This window comes from Perca fluviatilis, chromosome 21, assembly GCF_010015445.1.
Source record: "Perca fluviatilis chromosome 21, GENO_Pfluv_1.0, whole genome shotgun sequence".
Classification (NCBI taxonomy): Eukaryota; Metazoa; Chordata; class Actinopteri; order Perciformes; family Percidae; genus Perca; species Perca fluviatilis.
This window is the reverse complement of record NC_053132.1, coordinates 16,979,189-16,995,710: the sequence shown is the minus strand read 5'-3', so window position 1 is coordinate 16,995,710 and position 16,522 is coordinate 16,979,189. Positions and strand designations below refer to the sequence as shown.

At 39.7% G+C, this 16,522-nt stretch overlaps 3 protein-coding genes and 1 long non-coding RNA gene across 10 annotated transcripts; 3 read left to right on the top strand and 1 right to left on the bottom strand.

Annotated features, from left to right (window-relative positions):
* Window positions 1–199: 199 nt before the first annotated feature.
* Window positions 200–4,756, top strand: syt5b (synaptotagmin Vb). The gene is made up of 9 exons (XM_039788274.1): window positions 200–385; window positions 1,013–1,240; window positions 2,192–2,367; window positions 2,462–2,560; window positions 2,717–2,884; window positions 3,268–3,435; window positions 3,613–3,730; window positions 3,880–4,013; window positions 4,109–4,756. Exons 2-9 carry the CDS (start codon window positions 1,018–1,020, stop codon window positions 4,316–4,318), a joined length of 1,296 nt encoding a protein of 431 aa, XP_039644208.1. The 5' UTR covers window positions 200–385; window positions 1,013–1,017; the 3' UTR covers window positions 4,319–4,756.
* Window positions 4,757–4,982: 226 nt separating this feature from the next.
* LOC120551099 (dynein assembly factor 3, axonemal-like) lies at window positions 4,983–8,947 on the top strand. Of its 2 annotated transcripts, none has more exons than XM_039788273.1 (12): window positions 4,983–5,060; window positions 5,389–5,481; window positions 6,244–6,350; window positions 6,436–6,529; window positions 6,648–6,802; window positions 6,917–7,117; window positions 7,261–7,383; window positions 7,467–7,589; window positions 7,762–7,906; window positions 8,213–8,327; window positions 8,468–8,542; window positions 8,774–8,947. In XM_039788273.1, exons 2-12 carry the CDS (start codon window positions 5,400–5,402, stop codon window positions 8,913–8,915), a joined length of 1,362 nt encoding a protein of 453 aa, XP_039644207.1. In that variant the 5' UTR covers window positions 4,983–5,060; window positions 5,389–5,399; the 3' UTR covers window positions 8,916–8,947. The 2 variants fall into 2 exon arrangements, with proteins under 2 accessions (XP_039644207.1, XP_039644206.1); XM_039788272.1 differs by having other exon boundaries at window positions 5,003–5,119.
* A 38-nt stretch (window positions 8,948–8,985) lies between these two features.
* Window positions 8,986–14,089, bottom strand: LOC120551102 (troponin T, slow skeletal muscle-like). 6 transcript variants are annotated; one of them, XM_039788280.1, is made up of 13 exons: window positions 13,984–14,089; window positions 11,735–11,764; window positions 11,624–11,637; window positions 11,506–11,532; window positions 11,056–11,074; window positions 10,861–10,936; window positions 10,656–10,772; window positions 10,429–10,506; window positions 10,230–10,343; window positions 10,021–10,130; window positions 9,775–9,865; window positions 9,652–9,692; window positions 8,986–9,385 (listed from the first exon to the last, which is right to left on the bottom strand). In XM_039788280.1, the coding sequence occupies exons 2-13, from the start codon at window positions 11,755–11,757 to the stop codon at window positions 9,340–9,342; spliced, it is 756 nt and encodes a 251-aa protein (XP_039644214.1). In that variant the 5' UTR covers window positions 11,758–11,764; window positions 13,984–14,089; the 3' UTR covers window positions 8,986–9,339. The 6 variants fall into 6 exon arrangements, with proteins under 6 accessions (XP_039644214.1, XP_039644215.1, XP_039644209.1 ...); XM_039788281.1 differs by having other exon boundaries at window positions 11,056–11,071; XM_039788275.1 differs by lacking the exon at window positions 13,984–14,089 and adding an exon at window positions 11,948–12,009.
* Window positions 14,090–14,166: 77 nt separating this feature from the next.
* Window positions 14,167–16,369, top strand: LOC120551665. The gene is made up of 3 exons (XR_005637897.1): window positions 14,167–14,728; window positions 15,651–15,973; window positions 16,318–16,369. It is a non-coding gene; the product is annotated as an uncharacterized LOC120551665 (long non-coding RNA).
* The last annotated feature ends 153 nt before the right edge of the window (window positions 16,370–16,522 follow it).

The window sequence follows — 16,522 nt, the reverse complement described above, 5'->3', positions numbered from 1 at the left end:
ATGAGTCACTTTTCCTACTCAAGGAGAAGCATTGAATTACTCAATGTTTAACAGTGGAATATTATTATATTAAGAGGTGACTGTTGCTCTTTATGCATCTTCGTTCAGAGACGTACAGCAACAGATGTGTTGTCAGCATTCTAATATCGGGAGGAGGGGTGGGGGGGGATTAAAACAACGCTGCTCTAGTGATTTGCCAGTGCTGTAGCTTTGATAGAAAGGGTTGCAGGCAGCCTGCCAGTCAGTCCGCAGCATACCGAAGGAACCATGGGTGTGTAAGGGCTTCAACGGGCCAAAGGGGAAGGAGCAAGAAATACACTTTGAACTAAAAGTTGCTCCAAAAGCTCTGTCAGCATACAGGGAATTAAAGGAAACCTATCAACAGGTAAGAAATATGCATACTATTTCAAGTATTTCTGTTATGATTAAGAGGACTACATTGCAAAAAATTTGAACCAGTGAGAAAAGCGTAGATTATTTTTTTTATTCTGTTTTTTATTTTATGATAAAATCACATTTGGCTTTGAACATACCCACTTAAAGGGCTAACCTATTGACTGGTTCTTTTGATGTGAATTATTTGCCTATAGTTTCCTAAAAATCTGAATAAAACCATTACTCCTAATACACAGCTGTGAAGAGTAACTTATAAATGTGAATAGATGCCAATAATTTAATTTCAGTCAGCATTGCCATCTATTTAAAAAAGTAATAGTTATTTGAGGTTTGGGGACCACAGTTACGACGAGAGAAAAATGGGAATGCAACAAATGGTAATGTGAAAGCGTGGGGTATGGGGTGGGGGAGATGGCAGAGAGAATGAAAGTAACAGAGGGATTAGGGTCAGCCATGTTGAGCATCTGGCTTAGATGGCTTGGAACTGTACTGCAACGCATGGACATAGAGATTACACAGCGCACATACGCAGTTGTGTTATCTCTCACCGTAGGAGCCAGCCTCATAGAGAACGTAACAAACCAACATGAACTGCGTTGCTTTTCTGTTTTGACAGCTGACATGAGGTTGGCCAGTGTTGGGGTCCGGGCCCGGAGGGCTGCAGAACCGTCCGAACCCGAGCCAGAGGAAGCAACGGAGCCAGTTCACCATGAGCACTCGCATACAGAACACCACGAGCACTCGCATACAGAACACCACGAGCACTCGCATACAGAACATCACCCCGGCCATGACTATAACCACATGAAGGACAAGTTCATGAATGAACTTGGTCATCTGCCAAGTAAGCCACTTCTAGAATTTCAACTTTATAACTTCATATACATGTTAAAATAAAGGGTATATCTTTGATTCTTTTTTAAAGAGGAACCCCCCCACCCCACCCCGTACATAATTGACATGATCTATAAACATTATTACATATTCCGTTGGCAACTGTAGTCTAGCTTTCTTAAAAGTTCAAGATATAATGTAAAGTGTTTTTGACATATTTAACATGGTATGAAGAATGATTTTAAAGAAATATGAGCTTGTTTTGGGGACATTATACCTACTATTTTTGACATTCCTGCCCATGAAAAGTGGGAAACTGCATCAGAGTTGTTTTTCCCTTTAACAACTACTGCTGAGGTGGTTTGAGTAAAGCACTTAATGATGAACTGTGCTGCTGGGGGTGTGTGGTTGTACTGTGCAGGGCCACTCCCAGCTTACAGTGTCTTATCTGATTGTGGAGAAGGGTGTTGCTGACAGCACACATGCATGCTCAGCGAACCTTCCCTAGATTAACTAGTGCTGTAAATTATTCTATTATATTCACATTTTATTTCTATAGTACCATATTTCATTTAAATTATATTAAGTATTACGCTGTTCTGTTCCCAAACTCTAGAAAAGCAGTTTATGTTGAATCATATTAGTTGGAACTGATTTAGATTATAGAAGTAAACTGATGTGAACGATTTAAATCCTCTTGAAGATCCTGACGTGTAAGACTTTTAAAAAAAAAAGTGTTTAGAAGTTAACAAGTCTATTGAAAGATCAGATTCAAATATATGTTTTTGTTAGTTTTGTGGTGTTTTTTGTTGTTGTTTGGTGGTCGGGATTTTTCATGTTACTGTTGTAAAGGTAGCGGATCAGGGGATCCAACATCCACTCCTTCCGCCATCATAAGCATACTCCCATTTTGCATACAGTGAATACTGATAAGTGAATTCACCTTTCTTTTATTTTGCAGTTCCTGTGTGGGCAGTAGCAGCCATTGTTTTGGTGGTTCTGGTTTTGGTGGCATGCCTCATCTTCTGTCTTTTCAAGAAATGCTGCGGGAAAAAGAAAAAGCCAAAGAAAGTGAGGGAGAGGAAGACGGGTCGCCGCAAAAAGGAAAAGGAAGGTGAAGGAGAGGCTGGAGAGAAGGTACGTGATTTCCAGTTAACACAATATTGTATAATCTTACTTGAAATAGATCTTCATGATGAATATCCAATGCACTGATATTTTTAAATGGCAGGATGGGGAGGTGAAGAAGGAAGGAGAGGAAGAGGAGAAAGAACAGGAAAAGTTGGGTAAACTGGAGTTCTCGTTGGACTACAACTTCACAGATGCCCAGGTAGGCTCTGTGTGAAAACACAACCATTGTCAGTTTCATCAAAGGCATTCATATTAATGATTAAAATATAGGGACTCAACAAATAACTATCAGGAAGGAATATCGATGCTCTATTCCTGACCATTGATCATTCTGACACTTGTCTTTCCTCTGAAGCTTATAGTGGGCATCCTTCAGGCTCAGGACCTTGCTGCTATGGACATGGGGGGGACCTCGGACCCTTATGTTAAAGTCTTTTTGTTGCCAGACAAAAAGAAGAAGTACGAGACCAAAGTTCAACGCAAGAATTTATGCCCCGTTTTCAACGAGACTTTTATCTTCAAGGTACCACGTGCCTGACTTTGTGCCTTCCTCGACTAGATGTTGTTTGTATTTCGTTAGTTCTTTCTCTTATCTTTATGCCTCTGTCGCAGCTTGTGTTGGTGTTCCAGGTTATTGATGACATGTCACTTTTTACCCCTCGTGACGCCGACATTTGGCCTACGTATATCTCTACTTCCCCTCGTCTTAGTCTTTCCCTCCCTGAGTGGCGTCTGTCAAGGTATCCCTCCCCAAAAATATTAAAGCAGTATGTTCTTAATTGTCTCCAGTCCCTTCATGTTCTTTATTGTTGTATAGATATGTACATTTTAACATTGTAACATGTAAACAAAATGGTCTACCTTTCCCTATGTACGTCCTAATGTTTTAATAACCTCTCTTTCTAGATCCCGTATGCAGAGTTGGGCGGAAAGACTTTGGTGCTGCAGGTTTTTGACTTTGATCGTTTCTCCAAGCATGATATGATCGGTGAGATAAAGATTCCCATGAACAGCGTTGATTTGGGCCAGCCATTGCAACAGTGGAGAGACGTGGAGAGTGGTGAGAAGGAAGAGGTATGATATATTGTGTTATAGTTTGTTATATTGCGCATATTTATATAAATATACTCTGTCTTGCTTCTAAAAATGAAGAAATAATGATTATCAGCAGATTTATAAAAAGTGTAGGCCTATTCATTTGTTCATTTAATGTGATGGGACATGCTGGTAATCCGTAATTGTTCTTTTCAGCAAGAAAAATTGGGTGATATTTGCGTTTCTTTACGGTATGTACCCACTGCTGGAAAACTGACAGTGAACATCATGGAGGCAAAGAATCTGAAGAAAATGGATGTTGGTGGCTTATCAGGTAATTAGGCCTCCTGCCCCTTATTATCTCTCTGTCAAATATTTATTTAATTCCTTATAAAACTTTACTTTAACAAACTTCAGTCCAATGAGGAAATAAAATAGCCCAACAAAACACAACTACATTGCCATATTTTCCTTTTCCATAAGATCCGTATGTGAAGATTGTTCTGCAGCAAAATGGTAAACGGATTAAGAAGAAAAAGACGACAGTCAAGAAAAACACGCTCAATCCTTACTTTAATGAGAGTTTCAGCTTTGATGTCCCCTTTGAGCAGATACAGGTATGCTTTGTTTCATATCCATTTGAAACTTAACAGACACTAAGTGGTGATATGGGGAACGATTCAATAACGCATCTTACTTTTTTGGTTTTCAGAAAGTGCAGGTCGTCCTCACAGTGTTTGACTATGATAAACTTGGGAGCAATGACCCCATTGGAAAAACCTTTATGGGTTATGGAGCTACAGGAGTTGGCCTGCGCCACTGGTCAGAAATGCTTGCCAATCCCAGACGTCCAGTAGCCCAGTGGCACACTCTCCTGCCAGAAGAAGAAGTCGATGCAGCAGTCAAAGCAAAACCTCGTTAGAGTCACACCTTGTTTTAGTTTGACATACTGCTGATATCTTATACGATACTTATTGTTAATCCTGATGTTTGGTCATTTTGCATATTCTGTTTTCCATTTTGTATCTTTTAAGGTACTTTAGTAAGTCTAGTGTGTGTGTTCAATTTGTGTTATATTTGTTTACTTGGAACACTTGGAAATCACTTATCTGTAAATGTGCGTCTTTTGTGTATGCTAGTTTAGTAAAATTTGAATGCATAAAGAGAGGATTTCAGAGTTACACTGTTCTGAAAAGGTACTCTGGAGACATGGTGGTAGAGCTTCTACTTCTCATGGCATGTACACTGGGCCTTTTTGCTCTTTTTGTTGTCATGTGGTGCAACAGATTCCTGAAAACTGCTTGTTTTAATGCTCTGGATTTTTTCGAATGACAATAAACCCACAATGGTTTCACATCAATGTTTCTCTTACTCTCCTACCTTTATTTAAATTAGTATTAGTTTATGTTCTTACTGTATAAGTAATCAAATAAAACCTCTGAGTTGTAGAAATTGCTCTAGAATACTATTCCATACAGAAGCGTATTATAGATTATAGAAATTATCCAACATTGTTTAATAGTCTGTTGGACTTAAAAAGACAGGAGTATCAATTTCAGCCACCGGGAGATGGCGTCTGTCCTCTCCACTGAGAAGCTGTTGCCTAGCAACAGAACCCAAACTTTCTTATCCAACTGTTAGCTGCAAACTATACAGCTTGCCGGGTGAGTTTTGTCATCATTTCTGTTTCGCTGTCTATGGCCATGTATCACTATATACTGAGGTAAGCGACGGGTTTGTGTTCATGGATAACAACTTCATTAATAAGCTGACAATGTTTTTTTTCTTTTTTACGTAAAGTTACGGTTAGCTAGCTAGCTAACTTAGCCTTAGTTAACGTTCGTGCTAACATTTAGACTAACAATGCCAACTGAGACTCTGTTAAAACATGGACATTAGCCTACCTCTAACGTTACTAGTTGAGTTCTGATGTGAACCACTTACAGTCAGGTGTCCGGCTTGGTTTTCTTTTTTTTCTTTCGGTCACATTAGCTAGCTACAGGATGAGTGCCGGACGGGCATCTGAGGGCGCTGGCTGCATCACCTGGTGGGGCTTCAGCCCTGCACGCGACCTGCTGAATACGGGTGAGAACTTCAGGTGCACGTGGATGCGTGGTCCTTCTAAATGCGTCACATCAAAATTTGCTTCACTTCGACCAACGTACTGCATAATAATGATCCTATAATACAAAAATTAAACACTAACATCAGGGGCTATTCTGCACAATGAGTACTATCACTTTTGACACTTAAAGTACAATTAGTTACTTGTTATTGTACTTTTAAGTACATTTTGACTTATACTTGTAAAGGAGTATTTTGTTTATAGTGTGATATTGCTACGGATTTTATGTCATACCGATTAGATAAAGCATTACAATCAGTGGTGTATCATTCTGGGCCCTGTAAAGGCATTCTCTATGGGCCCCTCCCCACATCCACAGCTATTCATTAGCATCTATCTGGGCCCTCCTGTGGTACTCAGTCCCACCACCCCCAGTCCACAGAAGCGGAAAATAACATGAGTTTTAATTCATTCGTGATGTAGTCTACACAAAACTAGACAATTATGAACACTGAAACAATCCGATATAAAACTGCATCAACAGTGCCCTCAAACTACACCATAACTTCTTACTTAAAACTTTTAACCTGGACTGTAGTATCGTATTGGTATCTACTGTAAGATTATTGCACTGAATACAGTGTTTCTATTATTTTGTCCATTGCATTTAAATAGCACAGGAGATATATAAATGATTATTTCAATTAAGAATAGAAGCTAAATTCTCTCTCTCTCTCTCTCTCCCTCTCCCTCTCTTTGTCTCTCTCTCTGTCTGTGCCCAGGCCCTGTGAGACTTGAAGGGGAGGTCAATGTTTTACTGGTTGGCAGTGGAGATCCACGACATATTTTGAAAACCATTTCTGGTTTGCAGGACCACGAAAGCCTTAATGTGAACCTCTCTCTTAAACTGTTATGTGAACAAATTGATATATTCTACTGTGAGCTGCAAACTTCTTCTCTCTGCTCTACTGCAGGTGTGGGTGATAGAAAACAGCATGGAGGTGGTGGCTAGACAGCTGCTGCTCCTCTACCTGGCACTGATGCCAAAGGAAAGCATGGGAAATAATGGTTGGAATAATACATGCTGTTACATTATTAGCTTTATAGCCTAAATGTTCAGTAAAAATTCTAATACAGATATGTGTCCCAAACATTTAAGTTATTTTGCAACGATTTTTATTTTTAGAGAAGACCGAGGTTTTCCTGGAGTTGTTTGGGAACGGTGAGATCCGCAGTCAGACAGAACAGGCACTGAGACATGCGGCATCACAGCTCTCTCTGTCTGTTACTGAAACACCGGAGACGGCCACACACCCCTGTCTGAACACAAGTCTTCTCAAGGTACGATCATTTGTAAAACAAGCCTGTCCTGTGTTTCTTTAAGACCTTATGATTGATCTTTTTTCTGAAATCAGGAATTGAGGCTGAACTTCCATACTCTGAATATTTCTACAGTTTAAGGAGCGAGATGAGCTGGCCAGGATATTCAAGTTGTGGCTCCAGCCTCAGCCTTCATCATCTTCATCTAAGTGCTCTGCCCCTATCTTAATGTCCAAAGCCTGGGATTATCGGGTCAGGCAGCACCTTGGAACACGCTACGACTCCAAGAAGAGCTGCTTTGACTGGGATCTTACAATGAAACTGCACGAGAAAGGGGTATTTCAATATTTTGTGTGCCTTTCTATGTTTGTCGATTAAAATATGCTTCCTATATTTGCCCTCAGAAATATTTATAAAGGACAAAAATGTGGTGGATTATATTTTGCACTGAAGGATGGACACTCTTTATGTGTGTGCAGTGTGGTGTCATCAACAAACAACAATATACGCGATGGAGGGAGCGGGGTTTGGCGTTCGAAATGAGGGAAGGTGTCTACCAAATAACCAATCCAAGTTTGCTCTCTTCAAGAGTGTTCACTCAGGTGAGTGTCTGTTTTCCTGCACAATCTTTCTACATAATGCAGCAATAAGACCACATGAGGGAACTTTGCCTGTGTCTGGACAGAAAGGGGACAAAGTGGCTGTCAGGGGCTACTGGGGAGATATTGTTTCCAGTCCTTACCTCTCCTTTGGCATTGAAACTGACGACAAGAGCCTGCTGAAGACACAGAATGGACAACACGTGAAGGTAAAATATACAGTAGTAATATCAAGGTAAAATATACAGTAGTAATAGCACGGATTACATGTTAGATTATAGTTATGTATCCACGTTCTTTGATTGTACAGTAGCAGTAACTTGTTGTTCATACACTGAGGATCATATTAACGTCTGTCCCTTGCTTTCCTCACATCCACAGACAGCCCAGGATATCTCCTTTGCAAACGTACAGGAATTGTTCCAGTCCCTGTCCAGTAGACGGGGCTGGCCCACCACTTTTCAGTCAGACGCAGAGCCAGAGGAGCCATCCCCAGAGACTGACGGAAAAGTTGTCAGCATTAACGGTAAATGGCTGTTAACACTAGCAGGCCTGTAGTGGCTTTAGTTGATTGCCAGTGCAGTGCGGGGAAGGACAGCTCATGCAATAACAAAAGCTGTTTAACTCAAAGTGAAAATGTTCAGACTGAGGTAAATGATTGTATTCGACTATGTTGCATCATTTCTTGTTTCAATGGGAACTAAGCTTTTCAATTTATGGTGGATCACTGCCAATCCTTCTGAAACCTGTTTTGATGTTAAGCACACAGAAAAAAGTAACTGTGTATGAAACATGATGGTTTTAGCACTGCATTTTCTCAAATCCTCTTCAGACTTGATGTGTCTGAATGGGATCTCTGTGACCTTCCTGCCGATGGACTCCCTTAACAAACTGCCAGAAAAACAGAAATACTCCCATTTCTTTAACATCATCTACTTCTCTGCCAGGTGAGAACCTTTTTTTCTTTAATGCTCTAATAGACCATTTCACTCAATAAATAATAATAAAAATATAGTACCTTAACCCACAATAGGATTCCTTCACCATCAGACTGATATGACTACTTTTTGTTTCCCTCTCTGTAAAGCTGCGTGCACCAGTTTGGCCCGACAACGAGACAGATTGCAGCGCCAGACGCTGTGATTGTCGTGGAGTTGGCCAAGTGAGGGTTTTTATAGTAACAGAGCTTGTTACCATGGTGACAGTACAATCACTAGGAGTACAGTAACTATGCTATGTTGTACACCAGTGCATTTGCTTTTCTGTATCTGATTATTTTTTGTTTGCTACATATCCACCCATCTGCTAGTTCACAGATGAAACGTTAATAATACCTTTATTTGTGGTTGTTGCATTTAAGTTGGATGTGTGTGTCTATGTGTGTGTATCGCAGGTACATTTTGGATGTGAACAAAGAGCAAGAAGCAGGCTTTGCAAAGAAAGTGGTGAGCATCGCTCTGGAGGCTGAATTTGAGCCGTGGCGTGAGGGGAAGAGTGATGACGTCCATGCTGTTTTCGTACCACAGAGGAAGTAAAGGCTCTTCATTTCATCTGCTCCCATTTTCAGCAGCTTTACCTTCACAATATGCAACAGTCAACGAGATATTGCAGACAGAGATAATTTATTTTTCATTCATAAGGAAGTTACCCAGCCAATAAGTAGCAACTGAGTGGCCCCAGATAGTAGTTCCTTTTTGTTTGTAGTAGCTGTGAACTTTTCCAGGTTTAAATTTTCAAGAATATTAATTCGATTTCATTTCCATTTTGAATGACACTGCTAGAAAATGTCCATTAAAAAATTGTCCATTTAACGTATACATGCATTTAATAATAATAATAATAATAATAATAATAATAATAATAATAATAATAATAATTACAGATGTAATTGCAAGTTGATGTATTTCACTAAAAATGCCACATGAAAACCATTTGTTTCATTGTGCCTTCTGTGTGAGTTCACTTCCAGCGTCCTCCGACCTTCCCCTTACCATGGACCTTTTTGCTGCATTGAGACAAGAACAAAATATACAGTTGATTATTAACAGTCAGTCGGCACAGAAAGGACCAGCAAGTGTGAGATGTGTGCATCCTCTGCATAAGGTGGAACATTTTCAAGAGCTGTGAGTTTGGCATTTCCTGTTTTTATGCGACTGTTGCCATCCATCCGTGGTATGTTTGCATAGTCAATTTGCATAGATGCAATGTAGCTCTCTACAATGCTCTAGTTTTTGGGGTGTTAAGGTTGTGTAATTGTAGATTTTGACTCACAATTTCTGAGCATTTTGGATTCTGTTCAGGAGTACGTTGATCTGGAAAACACAAACAGACTGATCTCACAAATTAGCCATTTTTAAAATACCAGTTTTGTATATTCTCAGCTAAATGGCTCACCTCATACTTCTGCCTCCTCGTCTTCTCAGTCAGGTCAAATTTCTCAGACTCAAGCTGGTAGATACATTCCCACATCTCCTTGGCTCTCTCTCTAAAACACAGCAGCATTAACAACTTCACATGACAGAAAAATGCACCTTTTGTGGCAGCAGCTTTAAATAGTATGCACCAGGTTCCTACAACATGGAGCTGGATTAAAATGTAATGAATGTTTAAGCATCAGCCTTTCATGGGCTTTAAACTGACCTCAGGTTGTCCTCTCTCAGGGTCTCAACAGCCAGTGGCTTGCGTCTTTCTGCCAGAGTCGTCTTCTTGATTTCCCTCGCAGTTTGCTTTTTGCCTCGCCTCTGCTCCGCCTGCACAAAACAAACACAACTCACTTTCTGGGAGGATCAGACACGCATGAACTCTGACAGTTCTACAGTAAGACACCTGCCTAAATGTATTATTCTGACCTTGGCCAGGAATCCTCCGAAGTGAGCCCCCATGTTGGAAAGCACTTTCTTCTTCTTTGCCTCTTCATCGGCCCTCTTCTTCGCCTCTTCGTCCTCTTTCCTCTGTCTCTCCTCCTGAGGAGGTCATCTTCAGATGTTTACTTAAAGTGCTCTTTTGGATTAAAAAAACATACGTAATGCTATGTTAAATATGAATTACCGCAATCCGTGTCTGTCTGTGACGCTCTTTTTCAGCCCTCACACGCTGCTGCTCGGCTCTTTCTGCCCGGCGGCTCTCCTATAACACAAAAGAACACGCCAGCTGGACTTTTACACAGGGCTCTTTAATCACTCTTTTTTCTGAATAGTCAGTGTATCCTGACAAATCTCTTTCTCAGACAAATGCATGAGGAAGAAATGGACAAGACAGCATGGGAAAGGCATTACAATCCTGTCTTTGAGTCCAATCAGCTCCTCTTCCTCTTTCTTCCTCTGCTCAAAGTGGACATCGATTAGAGTCTGCAGCTCCAGAAGGTCTTTCTCCATCCTCTTCCTATGGATATCCTAACAGGGGCCAGTGAATACCCAGGTCAGGATTATGTAACAGCAGTTTTTGGTGCTGTGATTGTGTAAATGTTCCATTAACAACAACCTTGAAGGAACATACATCAAAGTCAACCCTCTCCCCCTCAGGGATTTTAGGGGCAGCGAGCTGTGTGACCAGCGGCCTGTAAAATAACACGAATGCAACATCAATATACACGATCAGGTCATTTTTACTTCTTTGCAATGCATTTTGTGTTAAAATCTGACAAAGTATTTTAATGTTTAGTATTTCCATGCGTACTTGTATTTGGGGCGCTCTCCTTCAACAGGACAGTCAGAACAGCAACGAAAAAAGTGAATCAGTTCATTTTGTATAAACAGCAGTTACAGTTGAAAATACAACAGAGGAAATTAATCCAAGTTTAACTCTAATAGGCAAAGATGCATAAAGCAAATTAATACTTTAGAAAGCTACAATTCACGGCAACGGTTTCTAACCAGGACTTGCACCACAAAAGATAAACAGCACTTAAAATTAAAGGTTTAAAGTTTCCTGTTCAGTTTGATTATAAATGTATATTCAGAGTTCCTGGGAAAACACCGGACGGATTACAATATGTAAATCAATTTTTACAGTTTGATGGTTGTGTTGTGCTTTCACCGACAGGTTCCCATTATAGCTTGCATCTGAATATTTTATTTCTAAGCAAATACTCTATTAAATCAACACAACCCAGCATCAAAGTCTCACCTCCCTCTCCCTGCTCCTCATCTTCTTCTTGAAGAGAAAAGAAAGAGTGACACAGCGATTGAGTTGAGAGAAACAATGAAACTGTGGCTTTATTAAATATATAAGTGAATGTGCTTACCCTCCTGATGGCCTCTTAATGAAAAAAAAAATTTAAAGACTACATCAGACACGCCATAAAAGTAACACATGAATGAAGAAAAGTTGAACTGGTAGCAATGGATTTACTCACCCGTGAACTTCTAAATCAGACATGGTGACACTGGAGAGAAAACCGTAGATATACAAATCATACTGTTATAAATAACAGCAGCAACAACATTAGCCAAATGTGAAAGGTGTCATTTCTAGATGATTTATGATTTTTCCAACAGTAGTTTGTAGAGTGCATTTTCAAAAAACACAAAATTGGCTTCTAATTTGCAAACAAATAATCCAATGTTACATTATGCTGCAAACACAGGACGTAGACAGTTGACTGAAGTTGATCATCAACTCCCTAAAAAAGGAAATTTTGACAAACTTTAAGCTGGACTGTGTAACTTTTGAAAAAAAAAAACAACTTATGTCCACTTAAAAATGAAGAGCATAATTTATAAGCAATGAAATGCAGCTTCACTCCATTCAATAAACTGAGGAGTTTTCCTGCTACAGCCTAATTTGGTCTGGCATGGCAAGTAGCTTATGGTGGGAAACATTAACGAACTTTAGATGCTGTAGATAATTGCTGCGTAACGTTTTTTTTTTGCTGGACTTTATGTCTCTTCTCTATTTGTGCCACTGTTACACAACATTTTAGCTCAGTCAGGTCGCCCAATGATGACACCTTTAAAGCAACTGACTCAAAAATGTTGGGAAAAATTCATTTTTTTGTAGTAGCCACAGTGGTCACTATGTGTTTAGACTATGGTCACAAGTTACATAGTCTAAACATAATATTTGACTATGCACACACAAAAAGATAGATTAATAGAAGATGATCAGTTAATATGTTTGCATGCCACTCCAAATTGCTGAGCTTCAATAGTCTTAAAAACTACTGCGTCCTGATGTCAAAAAGTTTTTTAATTGTGAACAAATTTTGGCCACTGGAGACGCATTACACATTCAATGTAGGGGTGTTTTTGTTCAAAGAAGAATATAAAGGGGAAGGCCATGTGTAGCTAATGATCTAGGAATAGAAGAGGCCACAGTGTCCTGTTACCCAGGATAAGAGTGGGCTATCAGCTGGCCAATCCTTCTTGATTAATTTGATTTACAAGAGCGAATGTGGGATGGAGAGATTAAGCTGGTCGGTTGGCTGCCATTAACACCAGCCAAGTCCTCTATTAAATTTTGATCTACTCGCAGTCTCCCTGACCTGAAGGGATTTTTAAATGTGCGTGGAGCCACATTCATATTTTAGCATTCCTAACCATAACTTTATGTATGTATTTCAGTGGACAGTCAAAACTGTTTAATGAGCTGCAGTCAAACCGAACCGTTTCTGGGCAGACACTCCAGCAGTAGACCAATTTTAACACTATTTTCAATGCAAACAACTGGAAGTCCCCCCAGGCTGTTTGCCTTTGAGTGTATTAACATAGCAGATCAAGCACTGAGGCCGCCCAAGTCTCTCAGATCCCTTCATAGTTAGTTTTTAGCCAAGATCTCAGAGCATGAGTATGTGAATCTGAATAAACACCGGGCACATGGACCAAAGGCAGATGAGGGATTGGGAGAGGAATTCATCACATCGCTTCACTGTTGAATGTTTCTGGCCAAACTGACTGACAGATGGACAGAGAGGCCCAGGCACCAAGAATAACTTGTCATAGATAGATAGATAGAAATTTGTGATTATTTAAATGTTAAAAGTGTAATACCTGTTTCTTTTGTGCTTGCAGCTTTGTTTTCGGTCTCAACTATGAAATATCTGGCTCTAGTTATTAAATGTTCCACTGTGCTCACTAGCTAACATCACTTGCTGATTTTCTGTCTATCAATTGGTACTGGCCAGGTAGCTACAGTGGGTTATCAGAGTTTTTTTTTTGCTAAAGCAGCTTTGAGAATGGTGATCGTCATTCAGAGCAGACTGGGCTTTTATACAGGTACATTCATAAAGACAGTATGAGAAAAATACTGTTTTTTTTTAAACATTAAAGCATGTAAAAATGTTCCAGTAGAAAACCAAAAAATACAAGTACGAACCGGAAAATGAGCATAACATGGGACCTTTAAAACAAACTGTCATTTAAAATGTTCACAGTCACTCACAAAGACTGTAAATATGATTTTATATATATATATATATATATATATATATATATATTATATAAAATATGAGAACTACATACCAATTGCAGTACTATACTGATTGTGCCAGATAAAAATGATGGAGGACTTTGCCTTAAATAAAAAGAAGCCCAAACTGAAGCCACAGCTTCTGGATGGTCACATATTTCAAATATCACACTGTAGAGGAAAATTAAAAGCACATACCTGAACAGCAAAGAGAAAACGTGTGTTTCATTGATGATGAAAATAAGCAGAGTAACAACTAGAGGAGAGACAGACCTTTATAGTGTGTGTGTGTGTGTGTGTGTGTGTGTGTGTGTGTTTGTGTGTGTGTGTGTGTGTGTGTGTGTGTGTGTGTGTGTGTGGGGTGTGTGTGTTGTCAGGAAAGATATAGACAAGAAGGACATGGGACTGTATGCGGATTATTGTCGGCTTTTGAGGGGCATAAGCTGAAGTCTGATGGGCAGGATAATGACTGAAGGGTTTGTTGCTGACCTCACAGCTGAAATAAGAGACAGAAAGACAGGTGGCAGGAGATAAAAAGAGACTGAAGAAAAAAATGAGGCAAAAACAAGACGATTTCTGTCAGGTCAGGTCCTGTGTTCCCAGGATGGAGGTTGTTTTTTCCTGCTGATTAACAATGACAGACCATGTGGTATTTTACAGGAATATGTCTGTCTGTCTGTCTGTCGACATCATAGGCAACCAGAACAGGTCATACACATAATGTTGATGTCAGCCGGCTGTTACCACAAACTACACTTGCTTCTTACAGATATTTTTGTGAAATGCAAATTTTGCCTTGCAATGGTCAAATGCATACAGCATTTCAATAAACACAATATGAAGGTGCTTTGGAAACAGCCAAAACGCGTATGAAGAGGGAGAGAGAAAGAGTAACAACCTGCAGAAGTGCACTTTATCTCACGAGGAAACATCTGTGCATCAGGTAAGGAAAATAATTTGGATGTTTAAAATTATTTCAAGAATCTGATCTTATTTTAACTAAATATTTTAAATTGGATTTTAATTACTATGAATAGCATGGAAAATGCATGTATGCATGCATTGTAACCATTCATCTATCTAACTAATAACTAACTAACTAATAAAGTTAGCCAACATGTTAGCCAGACATACTTTTTCCAAAACAACCAGTTCATCTTCATCCTAGAAGTCTTTTCTCTTGTAAAGATGAAAAATACAGTTTGAAAACACTTGTCGAAGATTGTTTTTTGAGTATGGAACAAACTGCCTCATTGTTGCCCCTTGTGGCCATTGGATGAAAAACTGCAGGTCTTACAAGAAGGGTCCAGCTTTGACCTGTAGCCGCTCACGCCACGCCCTGGACCTTATTGGATCTTACCATAATCCCAGTGGGTGTTGTCTGCCATGCAGCCTCAGGGAGCAGTAATGAGCCCATTACAGTTTCACTCACCACACTGAAGCGAAAAAGATGCCCCACTACAACTTACTTGTGACACAAAGGTGAAATGTATGCTTAATTGGAAAGGTTTGCAACCGGTATTGTTAAGTTTTACAAGAGAAAAGACTTTAACGATGAAGAGGTGGTTGTTGATGTTTTTTTTTGTATCGTAGGAATTGCGGCATATTTTAATCTTTACCCGTATTAGAGATTCAAATTATGGATATCTCAGGCTCTGCTGCTTTGATTTAGACCGTTCGTTTTAAAATCTGTCTCTTTTAACTCTCCCGACTTCATGCAAGCGCACAACTAAATGACTGGAGTATCTCTTTAACGCACCTTTAAGCATGTGCAGCGGCTTAAAAGTATACTAGCACGCTATTTGTGTGTCCCCCATTCTCTTCAAACCTTTTAATCTCTATAGTTCATTTTGCAATATTCACAGATGACAGGTCCGGTGGAATGGCTGTTGTTCTTCAAGAGAAGTCATGGAGGCAAGCCCAAGAGTACTGGAGACGGAATGATAATAACTTGGCCAGTGTGAGGAGCCAGACTGATAATCAGGCATTACAGCAAATGGTTAATGGAAATGTGCCATCGCTGTCCTTGGACTGGATCGCTTTGTTCAGAGATGAGTGGGAATGGTCGGACCAGAGTGACAGTTCCTTCAGAGACTGGGAGGGCTCTCAGCCAAAGGATGGACACTGCAGTGTAGGCCCTCTGCCAAGAAGTGGTTTGACAGAGACTCTCCCTTCTCCTGCTGTAACTGTGAGCATTCAGTCCGATTCTATCAAGTCACAGTATATAACATGATTTATTTATTTAACAAAACAAACCAAAAGTATACATTGTATAATTTCTGTTCAGCCGTAGAAAAGAGAAAAAAGAAGATACTGAGGGTGGAATTGAAGTCAAATTCATTGTTGAACTTCGGTGACTACTGTGAGCGAAGCCATTTTAAACTAAGTACGTTTTTTTCTATTCTAAAATGTAGGTGCTGCTGACAGTAGTCAAGAAGTTGTCTTATCACTACCAGTGTACATGGGCCATTACTATAGTAACATAACTAGCCTATTTGACTAAAGGTGTTTTTTCTTTTCTTGCTTTCATAGATCCAACAAAAATATGAGGGGGCCAAGCTTCAGTGGAGAGTCCAGCCAGATGGTAAGCTTTTACATAAATAATAAAAGTAGGAAAGCAATGAGGCATGAAGTGAAGTTGCCAATATGAAATTATCTTCCGTGGCAACAAAGACATTGCAATTACTTCTAAACATCTGTATGGACACCTTAGCTGTGAATATAAAAATATAATGGC